The 24224-nt window shown below is 39.7% G+C and overlaps 1 protein-coding gene across 1 annotated transcript in view; it reads right to left on the reverse strand.

Moving 5' to 3' along the window:
* ATP10B (ATPase phospholipid transporting 10B (putative)) overlaps nt 1-24224 on the reverse strand; it is a 201978-nt gene that overhangs the window by 94929 nt on the left and 82825 nt on the right. Inside the window, 2 exon segments of the mRNA XM_077780727.1 lie at nt 16907-17101; nt 18329-18623. Of these exon segments, the coding sequence (XP_077636853.1) occupies nt 16907-17101; nt 18329-18603 (470 nt within the window). The 5' untranslated portion in view covers nt 18604-18623.

The raw sequence follows: 24224 nt of genomic DNA on the forward strand, positions 1-24224 counted from the left end.
ATGTGGAACTAAACCAATATTCTATATGTGGTCTTTTCAAATGAGCCCAGTTCGTTTGCAGCTGGATGCTTCTGAGACCAGCCAGGCCTTAGGGAGGTAGGCTCTCCTTTGTTGTTTTTCTCCACTGATGCTGAGCCCCTCTGAGCATGTTATTGCTTCAGTTTCTGTAAGAATCTGGGTGCGTGGGCATGACAAGACTACTCTTCCACAGAGAAAGAGATGTGACTGGAATTTCATTTTTCTCTTTTGACTCCATAAAAGTCCCTAAGAAGGAGAAGGGTTTGAGGTCTTGCTTCCTCTTTGGTGCCCTTTGGAGAACCCTGAATAAGCCCTCTTAAGACCCCATTGTCCTTGTCATAAAGATCCATGAATGGAACCACAAAAGACCCTGAATAGCCAAAGTACTATTGAAGAAGAAAACCAAAACAGGAGGTATCACAATCCCAGACTTTAGCCTCTATTACAAAGCTGTCATCNGCCAAAACATGGACTAAGTGTCCATCAACGGATGAATGGATCAAGAAGATGTGGTTTATCTATACGATGGAATACTACATGGCAATGAGAAAGAATGCAATCTGGCCATGTGTAGCAACATGGATGGAACTCGAGGGTGTTATGCTGAGCGAAATAAGTCAGGCAGAGAAGGACAGATACCATATGTTTGCATGTATAAGAGGATTAGGAGGAACTTAACAGATGACCAGGGGGAGAAGAAGAGTAAAAATAGTTGGGGAGAGGGAGGGAGGCAAACCATGAGAGACTCTTGAATGCTGAGAACAAACTGAGGGCTGATGGGTATGGGGGGAGGGGAAGGGTGGCGATGGGCATGGAGGAGGGCACTTGTGGGGATGAGCACTGGGTGTTATATGGAAACCTACTTGACAATAAACTATTTGTAAAAAAATAAATAAAAATAAATAAAACATTTTTAAAATATATAAAAAAAAAAATCCATGAAGAGGACTCCCCTAATCCCCTGAAATGAATGTGCTTCTATATGGAAGACCAATCAAGGGAAGATCTGATCTGAGTCTATAAAATAATCAGAGACATTAGTATTGGGGAGCAGCCTGCCATGCTAAAGACCCATAGAATTCTGTGGAAGTTCCTGTGGTTCCAGAAAGCACAGCACAGCAACTGGTACAAATCAGTCCATGGGCAATATCATCCAAATGGCTATGGAAATCACCTCTGAGGATTTGAGAAGCAATGCACCTGTAGCATTTTAGTAATATTTCTTCTTTCCATGGAAAGACATTTAACAGGTTTCTAAATGTGTTTTGATTCCATTAGCTTATTTTATCATGTTTTCCCCTGTGAAGAATAAGGACAGTTAGTCCCCCTCCCCTCACATTTGTTTCCCAGTGGCACTTGAGAAATATATTTATCTATTTGTTTATGGATACATTTAGGGTGGATACTCTCCCATCAGAAATGTGAATATTAATGTCAAATAATTCATGGTTTCTCTGCTGATTCAGGGAAAGATTTTTTTTTTTCTTCAGAGTAGCCCTTAGAACACCTGTTAAATGTTCAATTGTAAGATTACTTAAAGAAACGGGAATGGCCTATACTCTCCATGGGAAAAGGAATCTCACAGGATCAGAGAAAGATTGGCTTTCTCTCTTGCTTTTTTGTTGTTGTTGTTGTTTTTGAGGGGGTGTTTAAAACAAAAAAAAATCCTAAATATTGTAGCAAAATTGCCCCAAGTAATAAAGGTTTATCACTGAACTTGTCTACATTATTCCCCACCTCCCCTCTTTGAGTTCTGTGTCCTATCAGATAATGCCTTTGGGTATGGTGGGTATCAACTCATTGCTGTAGGATCAGCATTCTGACTGGCATTTGAGATTGGGTTTAGTGAGAATTCCTTTGACTCTGAGCAATATCCTGACTGCCAGCTCTTCCAGAGCACACTGATTCGGAAGACTGGAAAATGCTAGTTGGAATTGGTGCATACATAGACATATTGGAGGGAATACCAACATACCTCCATCCATGAATAATGAATTTCATTTTTCTACTAGGACACCACTGCTTATTATTGGATCTGGGTCATGAAGATGATGGAAGATGGAGGGTTATGGAGATGAGCTTGTGGTATATACATACTTATAAGTGGTCATTTTTGTGAGCTGGGCTGGTGCGTTGTCTTGTCAATTCCCATCATGATGATAGGTATCATGGGGTCAGTGAAGCCACCCAAAATGCTGTAAGTCACACCAGTCTCTGACTTCTATTATTTCTTGGATCCCAGGGAAGTCACTGCCTTACTAGTAAAAATCACCTCTTTCCTTTATATCAATCCTCTCTTCCTTAGAATGACATGTGGTGGTAAAGAAACATTCTTAGTCCTTGTTGTAGGCTTACTCTCCCCAAGAAAAAGACTACCCATCTCTGAGTATGCTTGTCAAATAGAACACCTGCCTTGAGGCACACATCCTATTATGTGTGTCTGGGAATACAGAGGCTATGGAATCAACATGATTTTGGGATGTTAGTTTTTTTTTTTTTTAAATGTTTTATTTATTTTTAGGAGAGAGAGAGAGAGACAGACAGCAGGGGAGGGTCAGAGAGAGAGGGAATCACAGAATGAAACAGGCTCCAGGCTCTGAGCTGGCAGTCAGCACAGAGCCCGACGCGGGGCTCGAACCCACGAACCGCGAGATCATGACCTAAGCGAAAGTCGGTCGCTTAACCGACTAAGCCACCCAGGCGCCCCGGGATGTTAGTTTTAAAAAAAACATGTAGGTTTTTTTGGGGGGTATACAGTTTAGTAATTTAGCTGGTACATAATTTGAATAACTATATTTATATTAACCCTAGTATAGTTATGTTATAGATTCAGTCAAATTTTAAAGAATTATTTTGGGATAAAACAATGAGACCTTTTTCACTTGGCCACTTTGTGCTAGTCTCTTGGTCCTTTGGGGTCCATTTTGTCTCCCCAACAATCAGGAGTATGAGCATGTCTATGGAAAAGGCAAGGATACACGGCCCAAGGGGGTCCAGTCAGAGAAGGTGATGAGTGGCTGAACCCACCTGATGTGGAAAATCATGCCCCTGCATTGAGTGACACCCAGATGTGGCCAGCTGCTGGCTGGGTGCCACCTGAGGAAGTCATTTGGAACAGCTGCCTCAGGTGGATGTGTCCATACGCTCTTGATCACCTCCCTGCTCAGTGAGTCACACCTGGGAACCGACTGCTATTTTAGTTTCATAGGATGTTCACTGCTGTTTAAAAATAAGACAAATCAACATGACTTGGGATGAAGACTCCATCTGGCAGATTCTGCTTCGAGGAGAAATTAAGTGGTGCAGTGCTAAATGGTTTTCTGAGAGGAGACGGGGCTTATTAAGAGGGAAATAAACAGCAAGAGAGGTTTCTAACCAACTGGAATCCATGCGGAAGCAGGTGAAAGGAGGGAAATGGGGAAGGAGAGGCTGCTTAAGGCTCCATTTCTCAAGTGTGTGGGTTTTATGAAAAAGGTTTCAAGGAACTAGAGTAGAGAGGATCTATCAGGAGGTTTAGGTGTCTGTGGGACTTCCTATCCAAAACAGGATTATGAGCTGACCTCAGCTGTCTTTCTGGAAGCTTGAATGCCAGACACAGAATGGTCTGGGTAGCATCACTACTCAGGGGAATGTCAGGGAGAATGGGTGCAGTGTAGAAGTTAAGAATAGATTTGAACTCCAGCTTCACAGCTTATTACCCATGTGATCTTGGGCAGGTTATTTAACTTCTAGGAGCCTTTGTTTCTTCAGTTGAAGGTAATATGTGCACTTGCCTCAGAAGGTTGTTGAAAGGATTGGTGACATGACCCATGTAGGGAAGTGAGCTAAGGACTTTGCATTTATTAAGTACTCAATAAATACAAATTTCTTTTATGATGATGATGACGATGACAATGATTGTTAATATCATGGTGAGTGCTAACCACCCCCCGACCCCCCTGGTCTGCCAACCCTAGCACTCTCTTCTTCATGTTATTGGAACAATCATTTTATGCCCATGATTGCATTTTAGGGCTTGGGTCCAGGAATACAACATACAAACACAAGAAACTCTAAAAATTGAATCCTGGGGTGCCTGGGTGGCTCAGTCGGTTAAGCTTCCAACTTCAGCTCAGGTCATGATCTCACGGTCGTGGGTTCGCGCCTCGCGTCGGGCTCTGTGCTGTCAGCTAGCTCAGAGCCTGGAGCCTGTTTCAGATTGTGTCTCCCTCTCTCTCTGACCCTCCCCTGCTCATGCTGTCTCTCTCTCAGAAATAAATAAAACATTAAAAAAGAAATTGATTCCTTTCCCCCAAGCTCAGAAAAGAGGGATTCAGATCCAGCCAACTGAAGACTTAGGTCTCTGGCTACTGGTATAAACTCCCAGAAAAGTATATCCTTAAAATCAGTGCTGCCCACCAAGTTCATTTGCAGATGTTGACATATTGATTTTAAAGTTTATATAAAGAGACAAAAGACCCAGAATAGCCAATAAAATATTGAAGAAGAACAAAACTGGAGGACTATTACTACCTTATTTCAGAACTTCAAGCTATAGTAATCAAGACAGTGTGGTCCTGGTGAAAGAACAGATAAACAGATCAGTGGCCTGAAGAAAGAACTCAGAAACATACATATATATTTGACCCTCAATTTATTCATCTATTTATAACAGAATTTCAACTGATCTCTGACAAAGGACCAAAGGCAATATAGTAGAGCAAAGATAGTTTTTCAACAAATGGTGCTAGAACTGGATGTCCACAAATTTAGACACAGAACTTATACCCATCTCACAAATTAACTCAAAATGAATAATAAACCTAATTGCAAAATGCAAAACTATAAGGGTTTTAGAAGTTAACATAGGAGAAAATCCAGAAGACCTTGTCTATAGTGATGACTTTTTAGATACAACACCAAATGTACTATCTGTGAGACAAATAATTGATAGACTGGGCTTCATTAAAATTAAAAACTTCTGCTCTGCAAAAGATATGATCAAAAGAATGATAACACAACCACAGACTGGGAGAAAATATGTTTTTTCCAAAGATGCATCTAATAAGGGACTGAAATTTAAAATATACAAATAACTTAAAACTCAATAAGAAAACAAACAGCTCAACTAAAAAATGGGCAAAAGAGCTGAACAGACACCTCACCGAAGATGTGCAGATGGCAAATAAGCATATGAAAAGATGCTTCATATATGTCATCAGAGAAATGCACATTAAAATGAGACATCACTATACTCTTCTATACTCTTATTAGAACAGCCCAAATCCAGAACACTGACAACACTGAATGCTGGCAAGGATGTGGAGCCACAAGAACCCTTATTCATTGCTGGTGGAAATGCAAAATGGGATAGCCACTTTGCAAGAAATTTCAACAGTTTCTTACAAAACTAAACATACTTTTACCACACGGTCCAGCAATCATGTTCCTTGGTATTTACCCAAAGAAGTTAAAAAACTTATATCCATACATAAACCTTCACATGGGTATTTATAGTAGCTTTATTCATAATTGCCAACTTTTGAAGCAAGAAAGATAACCTTCAGTAGGTGAGTGGACAAACTGGTATATTGAAACAATGAAATATTAATTAATGCTAAAAAGAGTAAGGTATCAAGCCACAAAAAGACAGGAAGGAAATTTAAATGCATATTAATAAGTGAAAGAAGCCAATCAGAAAGGCTACATACTACATGACTCCAACTATATGACATTCTGGAAAAGGTAATACTATGGAGATATAAAAACATTTGGGATTGCCAGGGGTTGTAGGAGGGGGGTGGAAAAGGTGTAAAGGCAGAACACAGAGGATTTTTAAGACAGTAAAACTATTCTGTATGATACTATAATGATGGATACATGTTACTATACATTTGCCCAAATGAACAGAATATATAACACCAAGAGTGACCCATAAACTATAGACTTTGGGTGATTATGATGTATTGTGATAAGTGTAGCACTTGTCTGGTGGGGAATGTTGATAATGGGGAAGGCTATGTATGAGTGGAGCTAGGGGTAAATGGGAAATCTCTGTACCTTTCCCTTAATTTTGCTGTGAATCAACAGTAGACTGTTCTAAAAAAAAAAAAAAAAAGTCTTAATAAACAAAACAAATCAGAGCTGAAGGGATTTGATGGATTTCCATTCTACTCCTATTGTTCAGTTGAGGAAATGGAAGTTAGGAGTGACCTGGCTAACGTACACAGTGATGAAGCTTGCATTGGACTCTCTACTCTTTCTCTGGTGCCAAGAAAGAGAGCCAAGGGCCTTGTGGCTGGCTCAGGAATACTTGTACTGCCCAATTGTTTTGCCCATGGTATGCTGAGGTAGAGGCAGTCCCACAGAGTGGTTAAAAGCTTTGGAGTCCATTGAACCTGATTTGAAACCTGGAACTGTCTTACATATGGTGTTGCCTTGAATCCATTGCTTACCTATCTGACCCTCAATTTATTCATCTATCAAATGGGACAACTGAAATATATTCTATAGGTTATAGTGAGAGCTAATCAAAATATGAGAAGTGTCTAATGACCACATAGAAAATGTCATTTACTGCTGCTATTATTATCATTGGAGTTATTATTAGCTTGGAGTAAACAGGGTCACTGCTGTGGAGACAGTAAACTAGAGACAGTGCTAATTGTCTTTTATGATGTCATATGAATAAGTGTTTTTTTGGTTGTTTTTGTGGTTTTTGTTCAAGGAGGAAGCCAGCAAGAGGCACTGAAGATTTGAAAAGGGACAACAAAGGGGTGCCTGGGTGGCACAGTTGGTTAAGCATCCGACTTCGGCTCAGGTCATGATCTCATGGCTCGTGGGTTTGAGCCCCACAATGGGCTCTGTACTGACAGCTCAGAGCCTGGAGCCTGCTCGACATTCTGTGTCACATCTGCAATTAAAGTTCTTCTTTATACAGAGAGCCCCATCTTTATATTGAAGCTCCAAGGAGCAGCCTACTCTTCAACCTCTTTGTGCACATGATTGTCACCTGCAGAAAGCAGAAATGAGCACAGAATGGCATGAAGCAATGGTGGCCATGGAAATACTGTGCTTAGGGGACAGGAGATTCACAGGTGCAATCCGTCAAGATCACATTCACAAATTATGGAGAAGCAGCCTGGGAGCATCAAAGGCATGAGATGTTACCCCAAATGTTATCTTGAGCCTCTGCAGATCCAAATGCTACCTTTCACTTTCACTCCTGGGCACTAAGCATCAATGGTGCACTTTTCTTTGTCCCATTTCCTGACGTATTATGGCCCTATTTGCTGTTTCATGTATCTCTTATTTTCAACAATGTAATAAGCTTGTGGAGAGCTAGGATAACCCTGGGCTTTATATTTCTGTTTCTACATAGGGTCTGGTGGAATGTTTAGCATATGGGGAAATATTCAGTAAATATTCAGTAAGTGATTCTGTGTAGATCTGTTTTGAACATGAAGCAGTAGAAGGGAAGCTTTTCCTAACCTTTAGCCATTTTAACATCCAATCTATCTCTTTTTGTTATTAACTCACTAGGGAGACTTATGATAATATATAATACAACACAATACAATATGCTATGTGTCTTGGGCCCAGCACTTGACCTACATTACTATTTAGCTGCCTAATAGTGAGACAATTTTTATTATTATGATCTCCATTTCATAGATGAGAAAACAGACCCAGAAAGGTTACCTAACTTGGGTGAGGTCACATAGGTGTGTCTACCAGGACATATAAGTGACAGCCATGGGAGCTTCATGGTTTAATGTGGACCCTTGGTTCTGTATAGGAGTGAGGTACAAAGCAGATGAAGCCTCAGAAGCTGGTGACAAACAACTGAAGCTGGGTTGAAAATTGGAGCCTCAACTTTTGGAATTGTGAGCTCCTTAACAGAAGCTATAAATCCTCACTTGCCAAAATATAAATCATGACTGTTGACATGAGGGCAGAGTTTCAGGGACACCTGAATTTTTGTTTTATGACTCTTCTACCCATTGAGTTTTGGAGAAGACCTAATGCATTCTATCCTGAAATGACAAATGAATTGGCCCAAATAGTTTATGGCCTTCTGTGAACACAAGACAGGCAGTGGGAATAGGGTGGGCATTGTAAAATTGATGCTTCAGAGCAGAGCCTCATTTGCTGATGCCAAATGCGAAGCAAAGATCTGTGGGATGAAAGAAATGGTCTGCTGATCTGTAAACTCCAGCCAGTGGTATTTTTCACGTCATGCTTCATATGACACTAGATGTTTCTCTGTTGTCTGCATTTTTCAGATTCTTCCCTCAGGCCCACTTTGCTATGTTATCAAGAGCTTGGAGTTCAAGTTCTTTAGTAAAGAGTTTGTCTTCTTTCATGTAGTTTCAAATGCTAGCCAACGGCATTTCTTCCTTAATCCTCTTGGGGTCAAGCTCATGGTAACTACTGGCTATCAAAGTTATAGAACTCTTGTTAGCAATATTTTAGCTAACATTTTCTGAATGCAAGGCTCTATGCTAAGCATTTTACATGCGTTCTCTCATTTAGTACCCACAGCAACCCCAGGACATAGTTTTAGGATGAAAGTGTATTTATACGTCTTGATGTATAATCCTAGCAAAGCCTGAATTCTGGCTTATCAATCATCTCATCTCCTTTGGGTTTCCCAAAGAGCTGTTATCCAGAGTAAATAATAGTGAAATGGAGACCAAATATCTGCTTTGTTAATAGCCACACAAGTATGATATTCTAATGCACAATCTGTGTTAGAAGTTGCATTGGCCAATGTGCTCTAGGCTCTGGGCTGGATGAAGCCATCTAGATCCCTTGTCTGAGTGTAAATGTTGGTATGGATGTGCTCAGTTGTGTTGTGGAAAAGGAGGAGGGGGAAAGAAGACCAGGTTCCAGAGGGGTTCCTTGATTTCAGATTTAAAATTCTGCCATGCAGAATTTTATGAGGGAGCACAGCATAGATTTTTGCTTTGAAGATATTGTAACCCTGCCCACCGATAAACACAGCTCAATGAATGGCCTTGATTTTTACTAATAAAATAAGCGATTCCTCCCTTGTATTTGTGGAGAGTATGGTACAAAAGTTCAAAACTCAGGCTGGGCCTGGCATCGAAAAAATTAGACTTGAAGTCACTGGAAATTAAGAAAAAAATCACTTAGTGCTACTTATGATACAGAGGCAGACTTAGACGGCTTATAAGGTTGGTGTCATTCAATTCCCAGGACTCTGGGAAATAGGTGCTAGTATTGCTCCCACTTTAGAGATGTTGAAATCAAGTCTCAAGTGATCCAATAACTACATATATTCACAGCTTTAGTAAGTGGCAGTTCTGGGACAATCCTAGGTCTGATTCTGATGTGAAAGTCCTTGAAGGCAAGCACCCAGTAAGATGTCACATTTTAAACACCATTGTTGAGAATCAATTTTCACCCTCCTTTGGCACTGTGTTGCACAGTTTATTTCTATAGCTCTGTTATTTTCAAGCACTCTTGCACATGAGCTGCACATATTTTAGCAAAATATACCATAGAGAATATGATCACTATTTAAAGATGAGATAAATGGAGCCCCAACCACTTAAGTGGCTTCACTGACATTGTACAATCTAATTGTGGTGGACCCAGGATCAGGACTTCTGGTTTCCTCATTCTCAGCTTTCCAATAGTGGCAGCTCTGGTATGAAAGGCAACTGACATACAAGTAAAAACAGGCTACAGGCCTGGCTTCTTTCTTCCCACCAGAGCTGGTCACCATTGGGAAATCAGGTCCTCAGTGCCAGGCTGTCAGAAGACTGGCCACTCTTCTGTATCACCTGGAATTATTTTCTGTTATAGTAGCCACCTGACTTCAAGAAAAGAGAATTCCAAGTATTATTAAAAGAGCTAGAATTTTAAAATTTCTAATCAGAGCCATTCTTCTGAGTTTTTGACATTTCTTGATCCTAGTCTTTTTGATATCAACATAAGCCACACATACAATCTTTAGCTCACACATGAACAGGCTGTCAGCTAAAATGTGTTTCCTCTACGTGTTTAAATGCTGCTCATCTTTTGATGCCTCTTGAAATGTCACCTCTTTGGGGAAGGCTTCCCTTGGCCTTGATGTTTTCTGCAGTCAGATGAGTCACCTCATCCCCTTAATGACTATAGCCCTTTGTACAAAGGCATGGGACATTGTGGCTGTTTACAAGTTCCTTGTGATCACTGGACTGAGAGCCCCTGGAGGGCACTCAGGGCTTACCATGTGGTATACACACCCCAGATCCCAGATGAATACTTGGGAACAAATGACTGCTCAGCTGCTGAGACACTGGAGGGTTTTTGTTTCATTACAGTATAGGAACAAAGCCCATCAAAGATCTCCTCCATTCACACCTCTGCTTCCTTACCACATGTTTTCTGAATACAAATAAAAATTTACTAAGCTGAATGGAAGGATAGAAATCTCTTGCTGGGTATGGTTCCCAGGTTCATTAAACTGAGCCCTGGGAGAAACTAAGCTAATACAATTCTGAAGCTAATCTCTTCTTGAAGTCATTCCATAAATCTGATTAATGGGTCACCTTTAGACCATAAGCACAGTTGCTCTATTAAAAGAAAATGCTCTAAAAGGATTGTAATTCTGTTAACAAGGCTTCTGCTGTTTGCAAAAGGACTCTTTAACAGTATAAACTAGTCTGGGCTGTATGATGCATGGGATTGGGTTAAGCAAAATTCTAAGGGCCCTAGTATTCAATTAGATACAGGCACATGCATATCTTCTCCCTTCCCCCCACCCTCCGCCATCCCATGCTACAAAGATATAGTTTCTCAAATGTGTGATTCTGAGATGAAATGGATAGAGCTAGTGCTTGAGGTAGAATCTTTTATGTTGTTGTGAACAAACAAATTGTCCTTTCGGATCTTATATCCTTTGCCTAACATCCTATCATGTGTCATTGATATTTGGCAAAAGAAAATGTCCTTCAGCATCCATCAGTTAAGATAATAACTAACACTTACTTAGCATTTCCTAGCTCCTATTCTGGAGTCTTTTACAGAATTAATACACTTCAGAATTGGAAGAACTTCACTGATCTATAGTACAGACTGTCCCTAAGTGTATATATTCCTGTTAATATGGGGAAAGCAATTTGCAAAGAGTCGAGGCTCAAAAATATTTTAAGATGATGGTATTGGGTACATAAAGGTGGCCTCTTCAACATCTATTCCTCCTTCACTTGGAAACTACCATATTTTTTTTTTCATTTGGGTTTTACATCCTTTCTAGGTGGCACATATTCTTTCAGGGAAGCTGACTTCATGATGAACTCTGTGGTTGATGTAAAATTGAATAAGCATTATCCCTACTCACAGGGAATGGTTCAGGGATGGACCACTGGGGTCACTGAGGTGTGAGGAGAGTCTGGAAAGTAAGCTTCCTTGACCTTCCAAGAATGCTCCCAGAAGTGCTTTTCTTTCCCCCTTGTGAGTTACCACATATAGATGTGAAGGCTGGAACTGTTGCAGCCATTTCACTGCCATGAGTAAAGTCTGTCTGAGGGTAAAAATGATGCAGAGGAGACTGAATGAAATGGGCAGCTAAGTGCAAGATCTAGAATTCAGATTCATGCCTGATCACCTGCCCACTTCAGAATATTTGTAGTGACTTAAAAACCAACAAGTCCCTTTGCTGTTTAAATTTGAGTTGAGGTTTCTGCTGCTTACAGCAGAGAGTATTTCAGAGGACACAACTGAGTTATACAAAATTGGATAGGTTACTCACTGAGGGTCCTCCCAGTACCTTTACTATATTAATGTGCATTGTTAGACTCTAGAGAAGCATTAAGTATGTCCTATTTCCCAAATTTATTTTGTTGTAGATTCTGTTCTTTCTAGCTCATTTCACAGGGCAAGATCTAGTCTGACTCCCAGGTTTTATGAAAGTGGAAATTGAGAGGGAAGACTGGGTGGCTCAATGTTGGGAGCCATTCTGAACTCACTAGTTGAGAATACTCCTTGCGAGGTTAAGGCACGTTTGCAAGGTCTCCTGTCTTCAGATGATGACCGATATGTACCCCCACTCAATTGTTTCTGCTTGAGCACCAACCCCGAAGCACCTTGTTGACTGGTATCGGGAGTGACTTATTCTGGCCCTGATATGCTGATTGCATTGTGTGAAGGAACTTATTGTAGAAACTTCTTCTTTTGTGATTATGGAAGCAGACATTGTGTTTCCTGAGGATCCTGTTTTTCTTATACTTCTCCTTAAGCAAACAGGAGATTGACCCCTGCTCACAAAGAACTAACTTTTGCCTTTGCTATGCTAAAAACATTATCTTGTTTGTATTTGAATGCTAAAGATAACTTCCTTCCCCATTTGATAAGCATCTAAATCACCTACATCAATCACTATTGATAAAGGTTATGCATGACTCTTCTACAAATCTATGTTCTGGGAAATTTTTACACATCAGAGAATTTATCATCAGAAAATCATTGTCTAAGGCAAATGCCACTTCTATGCTGTTCCCCATACACTTAACCATAAATAAAGCTGAGACTCAGTTAGTGCAGAGATGCCTGCCTGATGATCAGAAAGAATTTCAGGGCTCTCTCACTCTTTTGCCAATACCTTCAGGGATCCCTGGACCGGCTGGAGTGGGACTCTGGCAGCTCAGTTGGTTAAGTGCCTAACTTTGGCTCAGGTCATGATCTTGTGGTTCATGAGTCTGAGTCCTGTGTCAGGCTCTGTACTGACAGCTCAGAGCCTGGAGCCTTCTTCAGATTCTGTGTCTCCCTCTCTCTCTGCTTCTCCCCTGCTTGCACTCTGTTTTTCTCTCTCAAAAATAAACAAACATTAAAATTTTTTTAGGAAGTGGAAACTGAGATAAAGGATTTAAATGACTTTCCTAAGCTGTTATTAAGATCTGGGCTTAAAGTTTAGGCCTCCTGAGTACGAGGTCTGTACTCTCAATTCAAAGTCATACCCATCTTTGCCCAAGGTTAAGGGGTTCCCTCACTGAAGATGAATCTCAAAAGATTTTAATCATTTAATCATTCTTTTGCAGAGATCCAGATTCCTAGGGCTAGGTTATAAAGCAAAGTTTGCAAATTTAGGACTCACAGGCAAAAATAAGAACTTTAGGTCAAACAAAATAGGTGTGAAGTATTTGAAAAAAAATTATGTTATCTCACTTAAATGTCAGGTTATTTCAAGTAAAAATATGAACTTCTAGCTCCTTTAACAAAATTCAGACAATCTGGCAACAGTAGGTACATATTTGCACATGGTGGCCAGCCCTGCCTCCTGATGTGAGGGCCTGGATCCCCTTATTCACTACCATTCCCTGTCTAATCCTAACACTGATGCTGAGTATCAGCTCCCATTTATCAGTACACAGACAATATTGCTCTCCTCTTTGTATCAAGTCTATTTCATTCAATTACCTGCCTGGCCCTATAGTTAATTATTTTGCTATACTGAAGAAAGTAAAATTCCCCAAATTTCCAAGGTTTGGTAAGTTTGGAACAACACTGAGTTAAGGATGGGCAGATTTCTTTACTGTGTATCTCAGTTCCCCCACGGAACATGGATTTGGAGGGCTAATGTATAACTTTTGATCATGAGTGTCTTTTCTTCAGAGACTACCTCTTAGTCATTATTATTCCGCTGAATACACTTTGGGAAATATTGTTGCTATGATAAAACCTCTTATGTGCCCCCCTGCCAGTGAACCTATGAACTAAGGCCTATTTTTGCTAGGATTGCTACCACCTTGGTTTTTCACTGTTTCCTGGAAGCTATTTTGAGAACAGAACAACAGCTTGGCCTACATTAAACCAGCTCCCAGCACAGGTCAGTCTAGGGTCTGATAAACACTGAGATTATCCCCAAGAACAGGCTTGTGATTGTAGGAGGCTTAGGGCAGAGGATTTCTGGCAGAGCAGGGAGAATAGGATCAAGCTAACTGAGGTCTACACTTATTCCTCCCTAAGGAATCAACTTCCTGGATCACCACTATGTATCTTCTCTGAGAAAAACAACTAAGGAAAAAGAAAGGTAATAAACAAAAAGTGATGGCGTGGGTTGGTGATAGTCTCTTTGAAAAAAGACAGCCTGCCAATATTTACACTCTCTATAATTTTATTATTCAAAGGTGAGGAATGACTACATCTCAACTCTAGATGTTCAGTGTGCGAACAACATTCAAGACAGTTAAAAAACACACACGCCCTTCAGATTAACTTTTTAAGATGTGCAGTTGTGGCCCTGCAAGCAAAGAGGCCAGAAGTGCATCTGATGCTGAGAGGAGGCATGGAGTTTTTCACAGAGGTACCCTGAAGACAAATGAATCCCTTGTATTCAATGGTCTCTCATTAAACCCTCTTATCAGCCAGCTACAAGTCAGTTACCTGCCATTCCCTGGGGAAGAGAACTCCTCCTTAGAAAGAAGCCCCTAAATGGCTACAGTGTACATCCCTTTCATCTTAAGAGTGACTAGAATGACTGCAGAATTTCTGCTTATTAGGGTTCATGAAGTCAGAGGGAAAAAGTGAGGGGATTGGTGCTTGTGGAGAGAGAGATGGACATTTTCCTTATCTGCCAAGAAGTCAAGCCCTCACCTGCTAGTGACTCAATCATCAAAGGCTAGCCCATAAAGCACTCATAAGTGGCAGTCACTCTATAAGCCCAGACTTGACTCCCTTGCTTCATTCTTGGCTACATATGCAGTCATAAAGTTGAGACCGACAATAACTCTTATCTTATTTTCTTTCACTGGAGAAAAATATAGATATGGCTGACCAAGATCATACCCTTTCCCTAACAACCCAGTTTTGTCAACTGCTCAATGGAACCTTTGTAAAGCAACAGCATGTATAAAATAATTTTAAATAATGTGGTAAGACATGTGGTGTGCAGTTTTTCCTTTTGTTGGGACAACATCAGAGAGGAATTTTAAAGAAAGCCTTGACGATGGTGCTACTATGAGTTTTACATTATAAAAATAGAGGAATTGCAGCTTGCACATTGAGCATTTATTATATATCAGACATACTGCTAAGCACTTCCCACGGATGCAATTCTCATGAGCACCCCGGGAGAGGTTTCAATTTTATAGATGACAAAACCAGGCACAGAGAGGTTGGGTAACCTGCCTAAGGTCATGTAGTTAATGAATGATTCGACCTAGGCAGTGTGTCTCCAGTTCATCTAATACAATGCTCTTCTGGTCCCCTGAGAAATAGTGATGCCTCTTCCCACCAACGGTCTCTACATATGCTCCAGGGCACTCATAGTCATGCTGGACTAAGAATGGAGGAGAATTTATGCAAAATTCATAAATTCTGAACACATTTGAAACAGCAAAGAAAACGCCACATAATAAAGATCTCCTAGTTTTAATAAACATGGGACTCAACCCTCTTTTTCTGTGTGGTTTTTGGTTTTAGGTCATAATCCTGACTTTGTAGAATTAAACAGCTTCACTGAGATAAAATAATGCTATATCCCTATAGTATCCCCTCTATATAAAGTAGCAGCAGTGGCAGCAGGCACAGAAAGATCTGCTGGGCCCACAAGACTTCCCCAATGGGTTTTGCTTTACCTGCTATAGATGAGACACTCTTGGTTATTGATCATTTTATCAGAGTTGTACCTCCGGAGGTCTTCCCAAGCATCCTTGATGGCAGTGACTGCCAGGATGATACAGATTGGTATCACGCCTACCTCAGGCTGGAAAGCATTGGCCACGGGAAGAAAATTCAGAACCACAATGCCCAGAAAATAGAGATTGGCAAACCGATGTAGCTGTTCAAAGATGTTCTTGGGTATGAACGACAACACAGTGTATTTGCTGGTCTTAATTTGATTCCCACAATAATGCCTGTTGGGATTCTTTTTGTAAGACCATACTTCAAAGGGCAGATTGGAGATCACTACTCGTTTCTTGTCTTCTTTCCTTTTCTGCCTTCTCTGGCCTTCCTTTTCCATTTCTGCTCAATCCGTTTCTTGAATTCTCATAGGACGACATGTGAGTTCCCCGTAAAAGAGTTTTTTCCCCTAATCAGTTCCATTGTTCAGCTGCCAGTGAGTCATGTCTCTGATATCTTTTACTTGCCTTCTCAGCCGAAAATTTCTCTCTCTTCTTTCAAAAGGAAAATTAAAAATAAAAAGCTGGTTTACAAATGCTGAGGAGAAATGACAAGGAAAAATCTGGCAGAGAACAGGTGTGCACCTGTCAGGTCACTTCCTTCTACTTGTTGAGACTCCGCCTATTGGAATGTCAACGTCACCCACAGGGATCTTCCTTTTCCACCCAGGCAGCTGAGAACAAGTGTGCCGACTCTAGGTCCTAAAACCTACCTGGTTAAGTTTTAAAAACAAGAATTTTTAGCCAAGAGCCTCAGATGCTTTAAAAATGGTTTACGTTTTCCCGTTTGAGAGACACTGCCTGTCATTCTCCAAAGAGCCACTCTTAAAATTGGTCTCCTGAGATGACTCAGTCAATTCTAGAAATCAATTCTTGAGCTTTCAACCTTACTCCTAATAATATAACAGCTTTGTGCTGAATATTTTGAGTGTCTACGTGTGTTAAATTAAGGTTTCTCAATCTCAGCATTAGCAACATTTTGGGCTGGATGACAATTCTTTTTTGTGGGGTGCCATCCTGTATACTGTAAGATGTTTAGTATCATCCTTCTGCTTTCATCCACTATATGCCATTGGCATTCTCTTCAATATGGCAACCAAAAATGTCTCCAGACAGTGTCAAATGTTTCCTCCTGGGAAAAATTACTCTGGTTGAGAATCACTGAATTAAGTGAACTTAAGAAAATAAAATGTGACAAGAGACCAACCCTTTGAGAATGCTGATGAGTTTTCATAAGCTATTTGCAAACAAGAAAACAGAACAATGATTTCTTTTACCTTTCATATATCCAGATGTTGGAGCAGTTGATCTTCTTATCAAAACAATGTCTCTTGAAGTCCTCCATGCCATCCTTGACCATGATGAGGAACAGCACAACAGCCAATGGTAACATGGTGATTTCTCTGTGGAAAACTTCCATCGAGGGCATCCAGTTGATAATGACCAGGAACAGGAAATAGAGGTTAGCCCATCTGGAAGGGACAAGAAAACTGTGAATGAAAACCATGGAAAAGAAAATATACTCTCCACACTATTTCTTCCCTATTGTTGGCCTTTATCAACTAAAATGACATTCTTTTTTAGGGTCACCTCAAGTTATGGTAAGAGTTCTGAAGCCAGATCCAGCTATATTCAAATTGTTTACTGGTTGTGTGACCTTCTGGAGCTTGTTACAACTTGTGTAAAATGGGGATAGTACTACCTACTTTAAAGACCTCTTATAAATAACACATAGGATAATATCTGTCACATACATAATAGAGGGTTCTCAATCACAGTTGCTCAATAAATGACAACTTGTAATGATAATTACAAAACTTAGGATATCTAAGTGTGTATTTTGCTTTATAATTAAAAGATGATCCTGCATGTATCATCTCAAAATTTTGGCTTACATTTTTAGGTTTTCCAAGTGCATCTAGCGTCCTCTTGCCACTATGCCTTTGCACATGAAGGTCTGTCGGCAGGGACATCCTCCTGGCTCCCTTCCTGACTTCTCTGTTTTTACCAAGTTAATGCATTCTCTTCTTTCAGATTATTTCAGTTGTCACTTCTTCCTGGAAGTCTTTTCTGACTTTCTTAACTAGGCCAGATCTCCCTCTTATTTACTCTAATATCACCATATACCTCTTCTTAGAAGTATCTATCTAAATTCTAATTTGACATCAGTTTATATAATTCTTAAATTTAATGTCTGCCTCTTTCATGAGAAAATATAGTCAAAACAATGTTTCTCTCTCCTTTTCCCCTCTTGTATCTCCAGCAGTGAACACATGGCCTCACACAGTAGAATCTGATATTTATTATTTTTTTTTTTTAAATGTTTTATTTATTTCTAGGAGAGAGAGAGAGAGAGACAGCGTGAGCAGGGGAGGGTCAGAGAGAGAGGGAGTCACAGACTGAAACAGGCTCCAGGCTCTGAGCTGGCAGTCAGCACAGAGCCCGACGCGGGGCTCGAACCCACGAACCGCGAGATCATGACCTAAGCGAAAGTCGGACGCTCAACCGACTAAGCCACCCAGGCGCCCCGAATCTGATATTTATTGAATAAATGAATGAGCAAATGAATGGCAAGTCTTTTCAAGGTTCATGCATTTGGATGTTAAAGGATAGGTGGCCCAGAGGGTGGCATTTTTGTTTCAGAAATACTGGCAAATACTTGGTTAAAGCGCATATCATTAGGCCAAGTGGTTGTGTACCTATGAAACTGCTCAAAGAGATTTTGAGGCAGGAAAGTGAGCAAGGTATATTTGGTCGTGCAGATTCTGTTGCCAGAGTATCTCTTGGAGATCTCTGCCCAGTCTTGGTGGCACACATTGTTGTTGGGGAAGACCACCCGTTGCTGTGTCAGGTTGTAGCTTTGCCTCTTCTTCTCTCCGGACAACAGTGATGTGGCTTCCGATGGAGACTCGGGGAGACCATCTCTGACTCTCCACTTCCATCGGTGCCAAGATGAGTCCACTGAGAGGGCCATTTCTGGCAGAAAACTATGGTCTGAAAACAGACACACGAAGTTGTTATGGTCAGAAGAAAATATGTGGTATATAGGCTCACCTACTTGTACACCTATCCAACCAAGGTAGATTCTAGAATACAATATGAGGAAAATAGGTTCAATTGCTATAAACCATATGTTTAAGAGATACATAAAGCAAATAATCATATAAATAATATACAACTAACACTGTGGTAAGTACCATGAAAGCATTTAAGGTGGGGGGAGGGTGTAGATGACCTTGTTGGGCCTATCAGGAAAAGTATGGTCCTGTGGGCTATGAGGCCAAAGGTCAGAATGCTATCTGTGGCTTGTTCCGGATACTGAACTGTTTGTTCACCTTCCCAGTCTTCAACTTCCTCACTGTAATATGAGGAAAACTAGTCTTATTCTACTTTTTTCACAAGCCTTTTATAAGGAATGAAATGGATAGTGTATAAAGTATGCTGAGCCATGTCTTAAAGGGAAAGGTATCTTCTAGCTATAAAATGTTAAGGTACTGGGAACTGATATTTTGGAGAACCTCATTTGCAGTCAGAACCTCAAATGAGAGTAATAGGTGGGACAAGGGAGATAGTTTCTTTCCTAGAAAACTAGCCGAAGGTGACCGGGCTGTATAGAATGTTGTTCCATGAACACCACTTGTTTTGGTTTTTGTTTTAAATATGGTTGATTGGGGGTGAGGGTGGGAAATCCCTTCTTCCTCTCCACTCCATTTAGTGGTTTCTGAAACTGAGCACTTATTCAGATGATCCTCCTAGATGATGGACAAGTGCTGCTTTATCTAGGATATTCCAGTTTCTGAGCTCTTTCAATGGAACCTATAAGCAAAACTTCAAGGTTCTCTCTGGCCATTCTTACTTAAAAGACCATGAAGGATATTATTCAGACATACTTTGAAAGGTTAGAAGTTGTATATAATGGCGTTTCTCATCTAGTAGGCTCACAGGATGATTTTCTTTTGAGTAAATGGATGAGTAAACATCAGATATTATTAATCTTACTATGAGAAACTACACTTGTCTTTGAAAATATAATCCTTCAAAGGAGAAAAAGTTCCATTTCTAGTTTAAATGATAATATTTTACCTTCCTGAGGCCCATATGATCTGACCCTTATCATAATTCTCCTCATGACTTTAATCAATCCAAATGATTTTCAATCCACAGGAGCTCTTCAGAGTCTTAAGTGAGCCCTTGTAGCAAGCATGAATGCAATTACTGATGCCCATTATTATGTGACCAAAAGCAATATTATGACATATGGTAAGCCAGAAAGAATATTGTATATTTTCTTTCTCATTATTAAAAAATGTCCCTTTCCTGGATTTTTTATTATTATAAAAGAAAAGGAAATGAAAAGATAATTCATGAATAGAGTTGAAAATGCAAATGAGAAATCTTGCAGTGGCTAATGCCATACATGTCAGACTTCTCTCAATTTTAGGTAATAGGAACTTGGAAAAAGAAGATTGGGTTGATATGGGAGATGTAGGTATTTTCAGTGGGGTGGTTTAAAAAGTCCATTTATTGTATCATAGTCTTTATTTTATTTTAGCTTTTTACTTTTCTTCATTAATACTGTAAAATAAACTTTCTTAAAAATGAAGCACACGCAGAATGGATGCCAAACTAGTGTATGTAAGTTTGAAGAGGAACTGAGTATTTCCAGACTTTCAAAGTATATTTCTCCCAAATCATTAAAAAAAAAAAAAAAAAAAAGTCACTTTGCAGGGAAGAAACATGCCAGATACCACTTTACCCAGGAGATCAAAGCAAAATCACCAATACGGTATAACTTGACATTCTGTGCCTCCTGATATGATGTACCAAGGACATGGCATCATTTCTGTGATATCACAAGGAAATATTGAAAAACCTCAAACTATTTTACAAGATAACTAGCTTATGTTTTTCAAATGTCAAAGATCAAAGAAAAGCAGAGGAACTGTTTATGATTAAAAGAGACTAAAAAGATATGACAAGTAAATGGATCCATCTTGGACTGGATCCTGGATTGGCAGAGATAAAATAGGTATAAAGGATATAATCAGCATGGGTGGACCTTGATGGTGTTATGCTGAGCGAAATAAGTCAGGCAGAGAAGGACAAATACCATATGTTGCACATATAGGAAGATTAGGAGGAACTTAACTGAGGAACAAGGGGGAGAAGAAGGGGAGAAAGAGTGGGGGAGAGGGAGGGAGGCAAACCATGAGAGACTCTTGAATACTGAGAACAAACTGAGGACTGATGGGTGTGGGGGGAGAGGGGGTGATGGGCATGGAGGAGGGCACTTGTGGGGATGAGCAGTGGGTGTTATATGGAAACCAACTTGACAATAGACTGTTTAAAAAAATAAAAGTAAAAAAAAACAAAAAAACATTAAGAAAAGGATATAATCAGACAATGCATAAAATTTAAAAATGAACTGAGGATTAGTAATAGTATTTCAATGATGTCAAAATTCTCCATTATAATAATTACATTGTGGTTATGTAAGAAAGTATTTTTGTTCTTAGGAAATCCATCTCAAAGTAGTTATGGGCAAAGGGGCAAGATGTTTAATGTTTTTAGAAAACAACATACATGTTTGTATATGTTTGTGTATACATAATACATATACACACTTAGCTAGGTAGGAAGGTTGTGCCAAGGGTGTTCCAGGTAAAGAACTGGCTCTGGAAAAAAAGTTCATAGGAGTGTCCTATAGAATACATGAAGTGAAGGACAAAGAATAGTCAAAGTTGATGATGGAGGGACAGAAAAGGACCTGATGGCCTGTTAAGGCTATTTATTATGCTCAGAGTATAAAGGGGTCCTGAAGAGTTTTAGGCAGTGAAACAACATGATCAGAGCTGTAGATTCCAGGCTTTGTTCTGGTGGAAACACACAAGGATGGGCTGGGGAGGGGGAGCAAGTGGGGACAGAAAAATAGCTCCTTAACCCACTGCTTCCTCTTCCTTCCAAGTGAGCTATTTCTTTCTAAAATTGGAACAGGAAACAAAGGGTGATTGTGTAATCCTTTGATCTGAGGTGTGGTTTATTGCTTCCATAAAGGGAGGGACATGTCTGAAGCAATTCTCCAAGGTCTGGTCACTTATAAAGTCTCTCATTCTAATTTTCTGAAATGGCACCTCCCACTAACAATAAAGTTGAGGATCTCCTAGTTTTACTAATTCACACTCATATCCTCCTGGCTTAAAGTGGTAATTCTTTCCAGCACTACTATCATTTGCCCCTGGGCAAAATGTCTTCTAGATGGTAAGGGAGTACGTTTTTATATGGTGGGCCATTAGCCTAACATACTGAGTGAAATATAGTTTACTGACAAATCCTGTTCTTGTTCCCCAACTTTCTCCATCTTGCCTGGCCCACATTCCAATTAACCCCATTTTCCTTTTTTATTTTAATGAACCAAGTAAACCCTATTTTTAGCAAATTCTCCTTTCACTGTTAGGAGTCAACCAGTCTTTCACTGAATGGAAAAATACTTGTTGAACTCTTGTACCAAGTGAGTAAAGGTTATACATCCGTCTCTTTTCTTCTGGAACTTGAACTCTAGTGAGACTGAGGGGTGCTAAACAAACACTCATAGAAATAATGATACAGTTGACCCTTGAACAACATGGGTTTGAACCACATGTGTGTGCTTATATGTGGATTTTTTTCAATGCAGCATAGTACTGTAAATGTATTTTCTCTTCCTTACTATTTTTTATTTTTATTTATTTTTTCTTACTATTTTTTAAATAATATTTTTTCTCTAGCTTACTTCATTGTAAGAATACAGTATATAATACATATACAAAATACATGCTAATTGACTGTTTATGTTATCCAAAAGGCTTCCAATCAACAGTAGGTTAATAGTAATTAAGTTTTTGGAGAGTCGAAAGTTATATGTGGGTTTTTTACTGTGTGGGGTGCCTGACTCCTAACTCCCAGCTGTTCACAGGTCAACTGTATACTTACCAACCAGGAAAAGTGCCACAAAAGAGAACAGGGTGCAATCTGATTACATTACAGAGGGATGTGACCTTGTCACTGAAGAGGTGCGGCTTGAGCTAAGATCAGAAGGATGAAGGTGAGGTAACTGGATGGGATGTATGTGTGTGTGTGGTGTTTGTCTGTGTATGTCTGGAAGTAAGTGAGCATTCTAGGAAGAAGCCACATTTGCAAGTGTCCTGTTAGCTAGAGCAACACTGATGTTAAAAATGGAAAGAAAACTCAAGTAAGACTAGAAAGCAGTAGTAAGTGGTGACTAGAGAATGATTTTCCCTAAAGGTCCAGTCCTTTAAAAAGTCTATCAGTTGAGGGGTCCCTGGGTGGCTCTCAGTTAAACGTATGACTCTTGATTTGGGCTCACGTAATGATCTCATGGTTCCTGAGTTCAAATCCTGCATTGAATTACGTACTGTCATTGGAACTATGAGAGGGATTCTCTCTCTCTCTCCTCTCTCTGCCCCTCTCCTGCTCATGGTCTTTCTTTCTCAAAATAAATAAACTTAAAAATCCTATAAAATTAAATGTAATACATACTTAGATTCTTGATAGATAGTACACTATCCTGATATTAGAATTAATTTGAAGCTAAGAGAGTTTGCCCTTCAATTAACCACAGGGATTTTTTTAAGCATTCTACCCTAAATGCTACATGTATAAATCTCAGGAGAATTTCCTGTTAGACACCTAGTTAACAAACAGTAACCATCTTAGAATAGTCAGGGGTTAGTGTGCTCTTAAATCAATCAATTATATAAGTTTTCTCCAAATTGCAATCATTCTTGAATCACTGTTCCAATTTCTGCCACACCCAAAGGTCACTTGTTTTATTAAGTGCAGTATATATATATATATTTTTTATTTCTGAGAGAGAGAGATACAGGGTGAGCAGGGAAGGGTCAGAGAGAGAGGGAGACACAGAATCCGAAACAGGCTCTTAAGTGCAGTATATTTTAAGCTAAATCACTTAATTTTTTAAAAATATTTGTTTTTTAATGTTTTTAATGTTTATTTATTTTGAGAGAGAGAGAGAGAGAGAGAGAACATGAATGGGGGAGGCACAGAGAGAGAGACAGAATCTGAAGCAGGAACTGGAACAGGGCTGGAACCCATGAACCACGAGATAATGACCTGAGCTGAAGTCAGACACTTAACCGACTGAGCTACCCAGGTGCCCCTCAAATCACTTTTTAAAAGCTTACACACTGACTTTGGCCTTATGCTAAAGCAATGATATCTGAAATTAGGTGTTTGATATACATGATTTTTTTCATAGGCACTAACATAGACATACTTTTATTGAAATAAAAACTATTGGCCCATTGTCCAAGGCCTTCTATATCTCTGTTTGCTATTCTGAGAAAGAGGCTCAGAAACATCACCTTTTATCCAGAAAGTCTCAGTTATTTTCATTATTGGAGGCTTATGTACTAATGCAGGAAAGGCTGCTAACATTTTTCAAGGTTTTTGTTTGTTCATTTCCCACATTAGTGTCAAAACAACAAAGGCAACAGCAACAAAAGGTTTTCCATCAACCCAGAATTAAATAAAAAATCCAAAGAACTAGATTCCTATCCATTACCCAAGCATTCTGAT

This window comes from Crocuta crocuta, unplaced genomic scaffold (assembly GCF_008692635.1).
Source record: "Crocuta crocuta isolate KB4526 unplaced genomic scaffold, BGI_CrCroc_1.0 scaffold343, whole genome shotgun sequence".
NCBI lineage: Eukaryota > Metazoa > Chordata > Mammalia > Carnivora > Hyaenidae > Crocuta > Crocuta crocuta.